The 16,269-nt window shown below is 34.2% G+C and overlaps 2 protein-coding genes and 1 pseudogene across 2 annotated transcripts; all 3 read right to left on the minus strand.

The window, feature by feature from the left end:
• Nucleotides 1-3,344: 3,344 nt before the first annotated feature.
• On the minus strand, nucleotides 3,345-7,297 carry LOC103432656 (glutathione S-transferase F13-like; annotated as a pseudogene).
• Nucleotides 7,298-8,373: 1,076 nt separating this feature from the next.
• LOC103432552 (glutathione S-transferase-like) lies at nucleotides 8,374-10,000 on the minus strand. The gene is made up of 3 exons (XM_008370743.4): nucleotides 9,482-10,000; nucleotides 9,360-9,408; nucleotides 8,374-9,001 (listed from the first exon to the last, which is right to left on the minus strand). Exons 1-3 carry the CDS (start codon nucleotides 9,629-9,631, stop codon nucleotides 8,559-8,561), a joined length of 642 nt encoding a protein of 213 aa, XP_008368965.1. The 5' UTR covers nucleotides 9,632-10,000; the 3' UTR covers nucleotides 8,374-8,558.
• Nucleotides 10,001-15,010: 5,010 nt separating this feature from the next.
• Nucleotides 15,011-16,229, minus strand: LOC103432553 (glutathione S-transferase F13-like). The gene is made up of 3 exons (XM_008370744.4): nucleotides 15,993-16,229; nucleotides 15,845-15,893; nucleotides 15,011-15,659 (listed from the first exon to the last, which is right to left on the minus strand). Exons 1-3 carry the CDS (start codon nucleotides 16,137-16,139, stop codon nucleotides 15,202-15,204), a joined length of 654 nt encoding a protein of 217 aa, XP_008368966.1. The 5' UTR covers nucleotides 16,140-16,229; the 3' UTR covers nucleotides 15,011-15,201.
• Between the last annotated feature and the right edge of the window lie 40 nt (nucleotides 16,230-16,269).

Genomic DNA, 16,269 nt, shown 5'->3' on the forward strand with positions numbered 1-16,269 from the left:
ATAATCAGCGTAACAGGTTACAGCGGATTACCCTACACTTGTAATAATCCGATTGATGAACAACAACTTTGTTATTCTTTTGGATAAAAATCTTACAGAATTTGATGATGCTCAAGTTATTTTTGAGGAGGTTGGGAAACACTCATAGGGAGTTTGGAAGAGAAAAGAATAGTCAAATGAGGATATTTCCCCCCAAAGAATAATAGGTATATATAGGAAAATTAATTTTGATACAACAATCTAGAACGTCACTGCAATCTGTTTTGTGTCAAGTCTTCCGTTAGCTACAAACACTATATATCAAACGCCAAGTCTTCGATTTTGCTGTAAGAAAATTCAATGTGATGTTAAGGAAAAGCAAATGTTAAACGCCAAGTGTTATGACTTAGTTTATACAGAAAATAAATTAACAATTGAAATCATAACGGATGTTTTAAACAAAGATACCATCAGAAGATCAAAGTAACTGAAGAAAACAGCCTAATTAATAGTAATAAGCATCCTTATTGAAATTAAGAGAGAACCTGTTACCCACAATTACAGGAGAGACTTTTTCGTGTACCCGTAACGGGATGGTACATCACATGTTATTATACAATTGGAGGTATATTTGAAAAAACAAAAACTTTCTTTCACTTATAAAATAACATGTGACATACCACTCCATGTTCCAAGCACACTGAAAATCTCTCGAATTATAGACTAACTAGTCAAACAATGAAAAGAAGTACTTACTTGTACTCTATGTTGCATTGATCACATTTTTCATTTAGTGGTTATTCAATAAATAGACGAATAATGTTACATAAACTTTGGTAATGTTAATTGAACGGTTATACTATAAACTTTAGCAACGTTAATTGAACGGTTATACGATTTTTGCTTTGATTGATTTTTGCAGCGTTAATCTTTTAAGGGTCATTTTGGTTCTGGTCCTAATCAACCTAATTGTTAGAATGAAACATTGTTTGTTTAAATATTTTGATCTAGGTCCTTCGCCTCATTTAAGAGATTGACTCATGCATTTATGCATTTAATGTCACATCCCCGCCTGGGGTCCACCACATCATGGGCCCTCTCCACCACCATAGCACGATATTGTCCGTTTTGGGCTTACCATTCCCTCACGGTTTTGGTTTTGGGAACTCATGAGCAACTTCCTAGTGGGTCACCCATCATGGAAGTGCTCTGGCCTTCTTCTCGTTTAACTTCGGAGTTCCTACGGAACCCGAAGCCAGTGAGCTCCCAAAATTCCTCGTGCTAGGTAGGAATGAGAATATACATTAAAGGATCACTCCCTGGGCGATGTAGGATGTTACATTTAATGTCCCACAAATTATGAAATTTAAACAAATTCAAATAATATTTTTTAAAATATAATAAATACTAAAATATCAATTTTAGAGTAATGTTGTTCTTCACAAAAATTATAACAATAATAATAATAATAATAATAATAATAATAATAATGTGCCCACATAATTATTAACATATTTTAAAAAATAACCATTGATATATTTTAATACATATAATTAGCATGGGTACATTTAGCAAAATAAAAAATGGGTACCAATAAATTTAAAAAATATGGGTACAAATTAAAGCTGAAAAGAAAATTGGTACAACTTAAAAAAAAAGGCTTGCAAATTAAAAATAAAAAATATATGATAAAAAATTTAGCATAAATATAAATATTCCAAATGTAACGTTTCTAACACTAAATGAATATATTTAGAAATAAAAAAATATTTTATTGTTAAAATAATTAATGACGTTTATTAAAATCTTAGAACCTTGATAAAAATTTGAAAAGAAATGAGATTTTAATCAATGAAATATGAAAAGTAAGAATGAAAACTTAATTTTTTTCATTTTTTAAATTATGAGTTAGAAGATAGACGCTTTTAATTATTAAAAAACATTATCGAGAAGATTGACCCTTTTATGCGTAAGATTGTGCAAGTTTGGAAGGTGAGTGAGATCGGCGGAGGTGAGGTTGTCATTTCCCAAGTAGCTAGTTAGATTTGCTGAGTCGATCGATCTTCATACACGTCAACATATTTGTGATATAATTAGAGTTTAAAATTTCTTTTACACAGTCGATATTTTTGTGCAAATATTAGAAAAATTAGAAAAAGATATGGAAAGGGAGGGAGGTAAAGTCTAAATTCATCTCATATTGGTTAAATATCAACAAATTTTCATTTGATATTCCTTAATTAATCTCATTTCAAATTTTCAAGTTTTTGAGCAAATTTCCATCATTTCCGTCTAATGTAACCAATATTGATATCAATATATCTATCGATATTTCACAAATTTGAATACAAATATTTCCATACTAGATATAACCATGCAATACTTCAAAAGAATTGGAGAAAAAAACTCACCAAATCGATCAATGATCTTGCTTTCTACTAATTGACTTCGTCTTCTTCTTGGACGAGAATCCCAATTTCCAGTTTGGGTTGCAAGAAATCTCTTCTTTTTTTTGACACACATTTACCAAAGGATAGCCGACACATTTGAATCACATTTGTTATTTAAACCAACTCTGACTCTTGGATCCAATCCAAATATTTGAGTTTAAACCCAAAAAAATGTCACCCAAAACTAGGACTCAAACGGTCAAACCTATAAATTTGAGTTTGGACCCAAATTTGGGTTCAGATTTGGCTGACCCAAATCTTGAATGGGTCCCATTTAAAATGTAGCTAAATATAAGAATTAGTGGCCAACAATTAGGCCCCAAGTGGCAAGGACCCCAGTTGTCCAATGGTAATTGTAGCCATTTTGATTTTTGGACTGTTGGTTATCAACACTCCAGATCAAACTCCTTTTTTGGGCAACCATTTTAAACTAATCTAATGGTATATATGCTTGTTTTTGTCAAATCCAATGGCTGAAATCTAAGTCCAATGCCAAAACAATAAAATAATATTTGGTATGTGTATTGAACTTTGGTTGGTTAATGTATGTATTGAAGTTTGGTTGGTTGAGTGATTAGTTGGTGTGATTTGTTTGGTTTCGAAAATCTTATTGGAACTTAAAATTTTTTAGATTTAAATATTCGTAAAATTAAATTATAACATAACTAAAAGTTACAAAAAAAATAAAATAATAATTAGGGTTAAAGCCATTCTACAACTATTAATACATTTTAAGTTTTGAAATTTAAGTTTAGAAGATTGTGTGACATTCACTGTTCACATAAATACTTGAAATTTTGAGATATAATTGAGTTATGAAAAGAAATTTAAGTAAAAATTAACACGTATACAACAAATTCAAAAAAAAAAAAAAAACACACACACACACACACACATATAATACAAGTGGACGAAAATAACCTTAAAATTGACAACTAAATGAAGAAAAACATTAGCAAGAACTAGAAGGCTTATAATTCAAGGAAATTGCTAAATTACATCTGTGTTGCTTTCAAGTTCACTAATAATTTTCATGCCCTCAGCCACTTTGATCGAGGCAGGCCTAGCTGAAATTTCTTCCCACCATGCCTTCACGTGAGGACGATCGTTAACCAACGAAGTCCAAGGAGTCTTCATGAAATAAAAGGTGTAGGGGTAGTGACGAAGGTCAGCTAGGCTGTAGAACTCAGCAGAAAGGTACTTGTTTGTTGCTTGCTGCTCAGCCTTCTCTCACACACGTCGAGCAACTTCTCTAGCTTCTCTAAACTCCCGTTGATGAGTGCTTGATCCAGTTTAATTCTGTTTGGACCCAAAATTACATCACCGTCTGTGCAATCAAAGCCATTGAGTGAACATAGTTCTCTACTATTGGATGGTAGAATAGTTAAGATAATTATTATTGAAGGATATATTATGATTTTAATCATGATATTATCTTTTAATAGTATATCAATTCATATGGACTGAATATGATTAATATCCTAGAGTTTGTTCGGAAATGGGTTTCTCTGCATGAGATAATATTAAATAAGAATGGTTGGATAATATTAAATAAGAATGGTTATATAATTACCAATGGTCAGAAGAAAAATTGCAATTCATTTGTAAATTCTCTAGTCAACACATGCATACACGTGGAGGGTTGGGAGACTACTTCCCATGTAATTATGTACCGCAAGTTTGGTGATTACACAATCGGCCCAAACGATCGAGGCTGTTGAGTGAACGAAGTTCTAAACCGTTAGGTGATTGAGTCAGGATAATTTTAGGGGAATGTATTCAATTGGGAATTTAAGAGATTTTAATAGATTTATAAATCTATGGATTTTTATGGAGTTTAACTGATTTGTAGAGATTTTATGTAAAATTTTGATTCAATTCTCTCGAAATTTCATGGGGAGATGTGAGATTTGTGTATGCTTAAAATACACTACAAAATCTCTCCAATTCCTTCTAATTCCTCAAATTTTTAAATTCTTTAAATTCTAATTCTAATTGAATACTTCTGGAATGTTATAAACTTCTTTAAAATTTTAATTGAATACACTCGGATTTCTAAGGATTTTAATAAATTATCTTAAAATTCTGATTGAATACCCCTATATTCATTAAAAGAATTAAAATCCCTCAAAATCCCAATTGAATACACCTTCCATAGTTATTATTAAGGAATAATATTGTGATTTTATCATAATAATTATCTCTTAATAATATATTGAATTATCTAGAGCACATCTGGGTGGTAAAGTAGCGGTGATTTGATACAATGTTATGTGGTTTAATACTGCTGCAATCTCGTGGAAAGATAGCATGACTATCATGAATGGAGTCAGAGTATGGCAGGATGATTATCAAGTCCAACAACTAATTTGAAGATGGGATTGCATGCAAAGGAGAAATTTTTAAGAGTGATAGAAACACACACCTCAACAAGACAGGTGGTGTTACTAATCAATTTTTGACTTCGGTTCACTTGGATTAGGTGATTTATTTATTAATGGTGGTTTATTTATTATTTCACGGATAACGAAGCCTTAAGACCACTTGTTTCCTCTCATCCGTCTCTCTCTTCGTCTATCTCTTCACAGCAGATACTTTTGAGACCTAATCAACTAACTGATTTGGGGATTACAATTGAATTAAAATTGGGTAATAACATAAGATAGATGGAGAAGAGACAACTTTGAATGAAGTGAGAGAGCCCAGAGAGGAAGAAGAGAGGAATAGATAGATGAAGAGAGAGACAGATGAGAGGGAACAAGGGGTGTTAAGGCTTCGTTATCCATGAAATAATAAATAAACCACCATTAATAAATAAATCACCTAGTCCTAGTGAGCCTAAATCAAAATTTAGCTGTTAAACTTTAATAGGAAAACTAATGAAAAGGGTTTGAAAACTTTAAGTTTTAACGATAAGGACAAAATAAAGGGTAAAGTGAATAGTATTAGGATTGATTTTTTAGTGTAAAAATGTGGTTTTTCGTTAAATTGAACAGTACCGGGAGCTTTTCGTTAAAGTTCCCAACTTTAATTGGTTGGGAACATCACCTATTCTGCTGAGGTGTGTGTTCACGTCACTTCCAAAAATTTCTCCAATCCAAGGGTGGAAATTGAAAATAAAGATTGGATTGCATGCACGTGGCCACAAACTAAGCCCAAATGGCGTGATTTCAACAAACCGAGTCTAAATCGTATTTCGTGGGGTTATTAAAGGATATTCTTAAGAATATTATTGGCAGCTTTTGTACTTCTCGGAATGCAATTATACAATGTGGTCGTCAAACATACAAGCTCTATAAATACAGGACGTACCACGACGAGAAGGCCCCTTCAATTCAACACACAAATTGCCCTACTCAAAAATTTTTAACAACCCTCAGATTTTATCCTATCCCCCTTTCTTCTCGTCAACACATCTTCAATTTGGATAAAACAACATTGTGAAGGCAACTGGAAACATCTTCAGTTTGGATTAATAGCACTGGAGTCGTAGAATCAGCTGACCGAGGAGCACCCTCAATTTGGATAAACAACACTGCTTCGAGACCAACTGGTTATTTATCGAAGTCTCAGTCAACAAGGATTTCCGAGTCCTTGTTGGTAAAGGTCATCTCATCAGCCTTCTAGGTAAAGTGAGGTGTTACCAGGTTACTACATTCGGCACATTGAAAGTCGAATTTGATATTGAACTTCGAAGAAACTAGCAGCCTTGTCTTCAGGCTCTAGAACTCGAAAGCCGAGACGTGTTCCTTCCTCGACCGCAGTCGTAGATCAAGAAGTCAGTAGCGCGCTCAATGCGATATCAGCATATTTTACTCCCCGGCCGAGCTCGGCCGTCGAGTTGGCACGCCCCGCACATAACCAAATGACGTAGTTAGCTCATTAATTACTCGGCCTGTGTGCCACATAAGCTTGATAGTTTTTAGGATCAACAACTTCCCGGTGTAGGCTTCCCAAAGAACTCAGAGGACAAATTGCAGGGTGGTACTGTTGGGATTCCACTTCTGTCCATACCTTGACGAATGCAGCTTCTTTCGAGTTTTCGTACGTAATGAGATCGTATCCGGTTTCCTTAAATTTTTCCTCTACATATCCTGTGATTGCCCTTGATTCTGGTGTTACAAATGAAAGACAATTAAAATATATAAGTTTTGTCAAATTAGTGAATATCCAATGTAGGATTTGAGAGGCTTACCAAAAAGTGTGATGTCACGATCTTCAAACGGTGGAATAAGGCCAAAGGACTACGTGTGATGGGGAGAGAGATATCATAAAAAATTGCTACAACCAAAGCAATTAGCTTATACATACAAAATTGAAGATTCACACTATGTTTGAATGAAAAAATTTAAGATTACTAAAGAATTTTAAAATAACGAAAATTAAAATGACGGAATTTTATTTTCTAGAATTTATGAATTTTCTTGTTTGGTTAACTTAAAAGAACAATTGAAATGAATATGAAATTTGTTGTTCTTAAACTCTTAATCATAAAAATTGGGAAATAACATATATTTACATGGAATTTAAACTGGAAATTGAAGGTCCCAAATTCTAAGTTTTTTTCCATCTAGAAATTCAATATTTCTATGTTTATAAATTCGAACAAGGAAGTTGGTGCATGTCAATTTATAAATTCAGACTTTTATCCAATTTTCAAGCTTATTTCTCTCATCCAAATATAGTGTCAACTTTTTGGTAACTTATGGCCGATGAAATTTACGTTCTTGGCAAGAAAGGAGGCTGCTTGTTTTCGAGGCCCAAAATGTTGATGGGGACAAACTCGAAATCAACTTTTTTTCGTGAAGACAGACCTCTACGCGAGCCGTGCAGAGCGACACAGGAAATCCATGCAGCTTCAGCACCATTTCTAGGCCAGTAGAGAGCTACGTGGGGATGATCTATAATGCTTTGAGTCTGGCTGAATAGCTTTCATTGATTTCTTTACAAGGAATAACACAAGGTTATATACTAGTCTAGGAGTGACTTTACGCGAAAAGTAATAAATGAAAACATGTAATTAGCAGCAGCTATATACACAAATGAACAATTAGATATTATGTAAAAGTCAACGGTTGAATTGCCCAGCTGGGATGCTTTATATCTGGAAGAGATGGTGTAGTCATGGCTGGTGTAGGAGTGATAGATGGAGAGGATGAGACTTCCCTTTTTATGAACAAGCTCTATAGTCTATGCTATGGATGTTGAAGATGCTGTGTCTTTAAGGCACTAGGAGGACTATCACTAGTTGGTACATTTCCGGTTCTGGGTGACTATAAGGCTCTTCTTGTTACAGTTAGGTTAGTCTTGTCCGACTTCCATGGTTGCCATGTGAATTAGGTTAGCACAATCCTTCGTTTGTGTTTTAATTATATTACCATATATTTCTGACACAAATTACTGGTTTGGTGGATCACAAACTTCAAACACCAAAAGGCATCGATCTTCGTAACGAAAATGGAAGAATAATCTCAAAGGCATACAACAGCAGCAGTAGCAGAGTCTCGTCCTCCAACTGTTGAACTTAATTATATACTTCATTCAGAGACCAAGATCAACCTTGCATGATGTACTACAAACTAATATACACGCATGCATTTATACTAGTCATATTACTCATTAAATCATCATTTTGGCAGAAACTAGGGATGCACTTGCTTGCTGTCGTAGATGAGATGATTGAGATGAGATTTGGACCTTCCTTTCTCTTGGAAACGGAATGGAACTCTTACTCTCGATAGGGCGAGCATTCACATTTTGAGAACCTTGTAACTTACCCGATAAAGGGGATCAAAACCTGACTTATAGGACGCAACTGCTCCACCTATCATGGTAGCAGTTGCTGTCAGTTTTCTTCAAGTTTTGTAACTGTCTTCCATCCATAATTTGTACAAGTAATATGGTTTTCTCACTTTATATTAAATGTGTACTTAATGTATATAAATTATACTATAACCATATTTCCTTTATTAAATGGTTTGGACCATTTCTCACACAAAAGTTCTTACACCAACTACTTAGGGGAAACAGAAAATCAAACGTATGTTTGATAACAAACAGACATCATGTTATTTTAGATATATGACTCTGATGAGTAAGCAGCTGCAACAGCAATCTTTAGTTCTTGTTTCACTTTTGCAGGGCAATGACTTTCTTCCAAGCTGGCCTTGCTGTGATATCAGCTACCCATGCGCTAACATGGGGGCGGGACACGAACAGCTTCTTCGATTGTGTTCCCATCAAGTAATGTATGGAGGGAATGTGGTGAAGATCAGCCAAAGTGAATCTTTCGCCTGCCAAGTATTTCGACTGAGCCAGACGAATCTCATACACATCCAGAACCACAGCCAACTTGGCTTCATATTCCTCCACAACTGCCGCATCTGTGGGCATTTTAAGCATAGGCTTTATAACTTGCTCAAAGGTCAGTTTTGAGGCCGCCGGGTCGAACTTTTGGCCCTCCACCTCACACCCTACTGCTATCATTGCCATCTTCTTAGAGTCTTGGAACACCAGCGGGGTTCCCTTGTCAGCATACTCGTGGACAATGTATTGTGTAATTGCCCTTGATTCTGCACATCAGAAGGTCCACAGCTTAACTTATATGCACAAATTCATATTCATGTACGTTGTGTGTGAATTTGATGTCACGACTACAACTGCGATGCCATATTCCAAGCCAATCAAGAACGGACAATGTATTTTAACTTTTTTTCACATGAATGTCCTCGACGGGTTTGTGATACCCCGCATCCCAGTTATAGGCAAATTTTTCTCGATGTGAATGAACTAAATACAATTTTATCTTATATAAACAAATTCATATATGCTCCGAGTGTGACAGTGATTGATTGATTTGGATACCGTCACAACTGCATCCGATTTACAGATAAGTTTATCACGACGTGAGTGAGCTAAACACAGACTTACCAAAGAGCTTAAGATCTCCGTCTTCGAAAGCTGGAACTTCACCAAATGGCTGCATCAAATGAAGAAAAGAAATGTGAGATTTAGTTTTGTTCTTCATGTTCTCATAGTAATCATACACTTACATTGAGGGAAATGAAGGGCTCCTTTTTGTGTTCACCAGTTCCCAAGTCGATTGGAACAAGCTCAAATTTGATGTCTTTCTCGTAGAGAGCAGCAATCACTCGCCTTGTACAGACCGACAAAACGTTTCCGTGGACCTTGACTGGAGCCATGACTCTGGAGGAAGAGAAAAAGTAAGAAGGTTGAGCAACTGAGGAACAGATGTGCTGTGATTTGGATCCGGATATGGCCTATTATTTATAAGCCAATGACCATCGGGGAGAAGGACCAACTGCTTCTGAAAAAAGTGGCTATTGGCGCGAGTTCATACGTTAGTCTGGGTTGGCTCTTCAAGAATAACATTTTTTATTCGTTATTTGCGCTTAATTTCGGTACACGCTATCGATCCGCTCATACGTAGTTTGGGTTGGCTCTTCAAGAATAACATTTTGTATTCGTTATTTGCGTTTAATTTCGGTGTGTGTGGAATTTAACACGCTATCAGTATATTTTTCACTGAATATAGGGCAAAGGCTCCAAGGGGTTTTCGTATGGACCGGAAATGGATCCTCTAGGATCCTCACATATTAATCTAGTAATTTTTATCAGGTATTATTTATGTTTAATTTTAAATAATAAAAGTCAAATAATTTTTTACTGCACGATACACGATGAACAGCTGAAATATAAAGATCCTTAGAATTCTCACATAATGGATCAGGATGATGCATTTACGTATGCACCCATGTCACTGGCTACCGTCCAGTTATCTTAAAATAGAAAAGGACGTCCAAATACGACTTTCAGAAAAAGCAAATACCAGTCAAAATATGGCATTCTAAAAAACAAGTTTGTAGCAGTGCTTCCAAGTTCAGATAATATAATTTAATTACATAATTTAATTTAAGACTAGTCTTTATGCACTCATTCATGCGCGTGTAGAAGATATTTTTTGAATCACAACGTGTGACGCGCGATTTACATGTTTTAAATATATTTCTTAATGTTGATAGAAATAAATAATAAATACATTTAATAAAAACGATCTTTCAATTTTCATCTACATTTTATTTAATTTACAAATACGACCTTCAGAGAAAGCAAATGCCAGTCAAAATATGGCATTCTAAAAAACAAGTTTGTAGCAGTGCTTCCAAGAACTTGAGTTAAAGATTCAGATAATATAATTTAATTACATAATTTAATTTACAACTAGCGTTTATGCACTCGTTCACACGCGTGTAGAAGATATTTTTTGAAACATGACGTGTTACGCGCGATTTATATGTTTTAAATTTATTTCTTAATGTAGATGAAAATAAATAATAAATACATTTAATATAAACGATCTTTCAATTTTCATCTACATTTTATTGAATTTACAAATACTACTTTCAGAGAAAGCAAATGCCAGTCAAAATATGGCATTCTAAAAAACAAGTTTGTAGCGGTGCTTCCAAGAACTTGAGTTCTAGATTCAGATAATATAATTTAATTACATAATTTAATTTTCGACTAGCCTTTATGTACTCGTTCACACGTGTGTAGAAGATATTTTTTTGAATCACGACGTGTTACGCGCAATTTACATGTTTTAAATTTATTTCTTAATGTAAATGAAAATGAATAATAAATACATTTAATAAAAACGATCTTTCAATTTTCATCTACATTTTATTGAATTTACAAATACGACTTTAAGAGAAAGTAAATGCCAGTCAAAATATGGCATTCTAAAAAACAAGTTTGTAGCGGTGCTTCCAAGAACTTGAGTTCTAGATTCAGATAATATAATTAAATTACATAATTTAATTTACGACTAGCCTTTATGCATTCGTTCACGCGCGTATAGAAGATATTTTTTGAATCACGACGTGTTACGGATGATTTATATGTTTTAAATTTATTTATTAATATAGATGGAAATGAATAATAAATACATTTAATAAAAACGATCCTTCAATTTTCATCTACATTTTATTGAATTTACAAATACAACTTTCAGAGAAAGCAAATGCCAGTCAAAATATGGCATTCTAAAAACCAAGTTTGTAGCGGTGCTTCCAAGAACTTGAGTTCTAGATTCAGATAATATAATTTAATTTACGACTAGCCTTTATGCACTCGTTCACGCGTGTGTAGAAGATATTTTTTTAATCACGACGTGTTACGCCGATTTACATGTTTTAAATTTATTTATTAATGTAGATAGAAATGAATAATAAATACATTTAATAAAAGCGGTCTTTCAATTTTCATCTACATTTTATTGAATTTATATTAAGATTAGAAAAAAATAATATTTAATAAACAACTGATTGCTATCCCATTATGAGGCTAAGCCCACTCCCTCTGCTTAGTGTAGCTAACATCGTTTGGTAAAAAAAAAATGATCATTTGACAACTAATTAAATCATATTATTATCTGCATGCGAGAGACTTTTTTATAACTGACACTACGCACCTCTTAAGTGTTTAAAATTTGAGAAATGATATTTAATAAACAACCACATGCAAAAGACATTTTTTGAATCACAGCACGCTAAGCGCTACTTAGACATTTTAAATATATTTATATGCGTGAATTGCTTCAATATTTTTTTATTTCATTTTTATCACCGACGCTACGTGCTTCTTAAGATGTTTTAAACACAACATTCATGATTTTTCTTATTTTTTATTATATTTTTCTCACCATCAACTTTGTCATTTGTTTATTATTTTTTCTCTTCCCTTTTATTTTTTTATTCTTTTCTCTGATGAACAGTGGAGAGCAGTGTGATGAACAATGGAATTTGGGGTCACGTATGAGACAAAAATTTTGGTGTCACCCACTTTGACAAAAATAATTGGACCAAACTGCCCCTCAGCAAAAAAAATTCAAAACCTCCCAAAATAATATATCAAATTATGCAAGGGTAAGTTGGTAATTTGGTCATCATAAAATCTGCTCTCCACTGTTCATCAGCCTTCCGGCTTTATATATAGACTAGTCTTCATGCACATGCTCACGTGCGTGCAAATTGGTCTATATAAAATTTACATTAAGAATAGAGAAAAGAATATTTAATAAACAATTGATTGAATCACATTATTGCTAGCCATTGTGAGGCCAAGCTCACCCCCTCCCCTTAGTGTAGATAATATCGTTTGTTAAAAAAAAACAATCATTTGACAATTAACTTAATCACATTATTATCCTATGCGAAAGACCTGTTTTATAACCGGTATTACACGCTTCTTAGAATGTTTTGAACGTGTTTAAAAATAGAGAAAATAATATTTAATAAACAACTAATCGAATCATATTATTGCTAGCCCATTGTGAGGCTAAACCCACCTCTCCCCTTAGTGTAGATAATATCGTTTGTTTAAAAAAAAAAAAAAACAATCATTTGACAACTTTTTTGATCACATCATTATCTGTGTGTGAAAAACTTTTTTTATAACCTGCATTACATGCCTCTGAAGATGTTTGAACATGTTTAAAAATAAAGAAATTGAATCACATTATTGTCAGCCTATTGTGAGGTACTAATTGAAAAAAAAAATCACCAAAAAATTTATTATTAAAAAATATACTATTAAATTGATGAAAATACCCCTGCCTTATTTGATGCATTATTTTGGGATGCTTTTGAAGTTTTTTGTCTTGGAGGCATTTTTGTCCAAATATTTTTGTTGAGGCTTGATGACACCAAATCACTATTCACCTTTTACATTCTCTTTATATATAAGATTAGGGTGGACAATGGAGTTGGTCATGCTCCTCCATGCCCAAAAAGTTAATTTTTAGGTCAGATATTGCGCATGTAATTGTTTTTTTGTTTTTTGTTTTTTAAAAAAAGAAAAAGAAAAGGAACAACTGGTGGCAAACTACCATTATCCTTCCCCTTCAGGGGCTGAAAAGACTCATAGAGACATTTTAGCCTCCTCCTGACCACAAGTCTAGCTTCCACACCAACATGTAATTGCGAACCCACATGTAATTGTTTAGGATAAGTTGAATTTCTAAACTGAATAAATTACGAGATACAATTTTCACCCACGTTATTTATTTATGTTTTTTTATTGAAAAAAAAAAATTATGTGTGAAACTTTCTTAAACTATGAGCATGTATGGATGCATTTGATGGCCTCTTTAGGCAAGTGCAAGTCAAAATACGATTTTTTGTAAAAAGCAAGCATATGTATTAGGAGAGATTTTTTAATGTGCCAAAAACGCGAAGCGGTAATACATTTGTAATCATATAAGGGGAGAGAATTTTGTTTTCCAAGTCTCTCTCAACTTGTATAATGATATGTGTCTATGTTTTGCACGCTAAAAAATCTCTCTTGTAGCAGGTGAACAGTGGAGCTGGTCATTCTCCTCCATACACAAAAAATCATTGTTTAGGACATGTCGAATTTCTAAACGATAAAAACTATGAGATATGGTTTTTGCACACATTGTTTATTTATGTCTTTTCATCGAAAAAAAATAGTGTATGAAAATAACTTTTTTAGACTAAAAACACGTTTAAACGCATTTGGGCTTGGTGGCCTCCTTTATTGTCATTAGCTTTTCTTTATTTGAAAGAAAAAAAAAAAAACTAACTTTTATATTACCTCATTGGAAACTTACGTTGATTGATGCTTGATTGAAGATAAATGATTTCGAGGTAATGTGTGAGAAATTCTCCCTTAAGCTTAAATTCGCTACTTAGAGATAATTAACGTAGCATGTTATGGCGGATTACGCTACACTTGTAATAATTCTCTTGATGGACAACAACTTTGTTATTCTTTTGGATAAAAATCTTAGAGATTTTGATGATCCTCGAATGATATTTGAGGAGGTTGGGAAACACTCGTAGATAGTTTGGAAGAGAAAAGAATAGTTGAATGAGGATATTTTTCCCCAAAGAATAATAGGTTTATATAGAAAAATTAATTTTGATACAACCACCTAAAACGTCGTTACGTTTGTTTTTTGTGCCAAGACTTCCATTAACTACAAACATTTCATATTAAACGCCAAGTCTTCGGTTTTGTTGTAAACAAATTAATTTTGACATTAAGAAAAATAAAATATTAAACGCCAAGTGTTATGTCTTAATCTATACAGGAAATAAATAGACAATTGAAATCATAACGAATGTTTTCAACAAAGATAACATCAAAAGATCAAAGTAATTTAAGAAAACAGCCTAACTAATAGTAATAGCCATACTAAATGAAATGAATAGAGAAGCAGTTACCCACATTTATAGGAGAGATTTTTTAGTGTACCCATAACACGAGGCCCCGGGATGGTACATCACTTGTCATTATACAATTGGAGGGATGTTTGAAAATCAAGCATTTGGCTTGTTCATGTGAGTGAATCCACTATTAGCAATGTTGAGCTTGCTCTGCTGCCCCTGGTTGAGTGAATCCCAAGTTACCATCTCCCGTTCTTTCTATTTACCCTTGGTTGGTCGCGCATCACTCTCTTTAGAGGGGAGCGAAATACTCTTAAAACAATGTCTTTCATGCATAATTAATTTAGGCCAAAAGTGGCTTATGAGAAGTGTCTCAATTTTGTCATAGATTGAGTCAAAACTTCAATCTTTGTCAATTTGTATGGCTTTCTCTTTACCTATCCAATCTCACTTAACAAGTCGGAAGAATGCAAGCTTAAACCTTAGTAGTACAGTGAAGATATGAACCAAAACATTCGTCTCAAAAAAACACATAGTAGAACCAGTACAACCACTCATCTTCAAACTTCACCAAAATTCATACCCTCAGCCACTTTCTTGGAGGCAGGCCTAGATGAAATCTCCTCCCACCACGCCTTGACGTGAGGACGATCGTGGACCAACGAAGACCAAGGCGTCTTCATGAAATAAAAAGTGCCGGGAAAGTGGTGAAGGTCAGCTAGGCTGTAGAAATCACCAGCAAGGAACTTGTTGTTGCTCAGCCTGGTTTCGTACACGTCCAGCACCTTCTTCAGCTTCTCCAAACTTGCATCCATCACTGTTTGATCTGGTTCCATTCCTACAACAGGCTTTGCGAAAAACTCGAAAATAATTGGATCGATTGCAGGGTTGTATTGTTGAGATTCCACTTCTGTCCATACCTTCACCAATGCAGCTTCGTTGAAGTTTTCGTGACGAATGAGATCATGTCCCGTTTCCTTGAATTTTTCAGCTACATATGCTGTGATTGCCCTAGATTCTGGTGTAACAAATGAAGTAGTAATTAAGGAGGTTAAGCTAGAAACTGTCACAAATTTCGTTACCCTTCCTTTAACCATCTGCACATCACCCTACATATTTTACATTAGTATTTTTTACGGTCTGAAGAAATGCAGGAGGCTAAAGAACGAGTGTGAAAATCACTAGCCAAGATAAAGCACTTACCGAAAAGTGTGATGTCATCGTCTTCTAGTACTGGAACTTTGCCAAAGGGCTGCAGGAACATGATGGAGAAAATGCAATAAGCTTCTATATATACAGCTACAAAAATCATGGAGAATTGTAAAATGTTTGGAAATGAATGAAACTGTACATTCTTGGTTAGAAATTCAGGCTGCTTGTTTTCGCAGGCGAAGAGATCAACGGGGACAAGCTCGAAATCAACGCTTTTTTCATGGAGACAAGCGACGACGCGAGCTGTGGAAATAGACACAGAAAGTCCATGCAGCTTGAGCACCATTGTTGGAGCAGAAGGGAGCTTGGTACGTGCTAGTGCCTAGAGATTTTGGAGAAGAAGATATGTATGCATTGGAGACCAAGGTCCTTATTAAATATAACTCAAGGCTCTGGGATTCATCTTGTTTGAGATA

Source organism: Malus domestica, chromosome 03 (genome assembly GCF_042453785.1).
Source record: "Malus domestica chromosome 03, GDT2T_hap1".
Classification (NCBI taxonomy): Eukaryota; Viridiplantae; Streptophyta; class Magnoliopsida; order Rosales; family Rosaceae; genus Malus; species Malus domestica.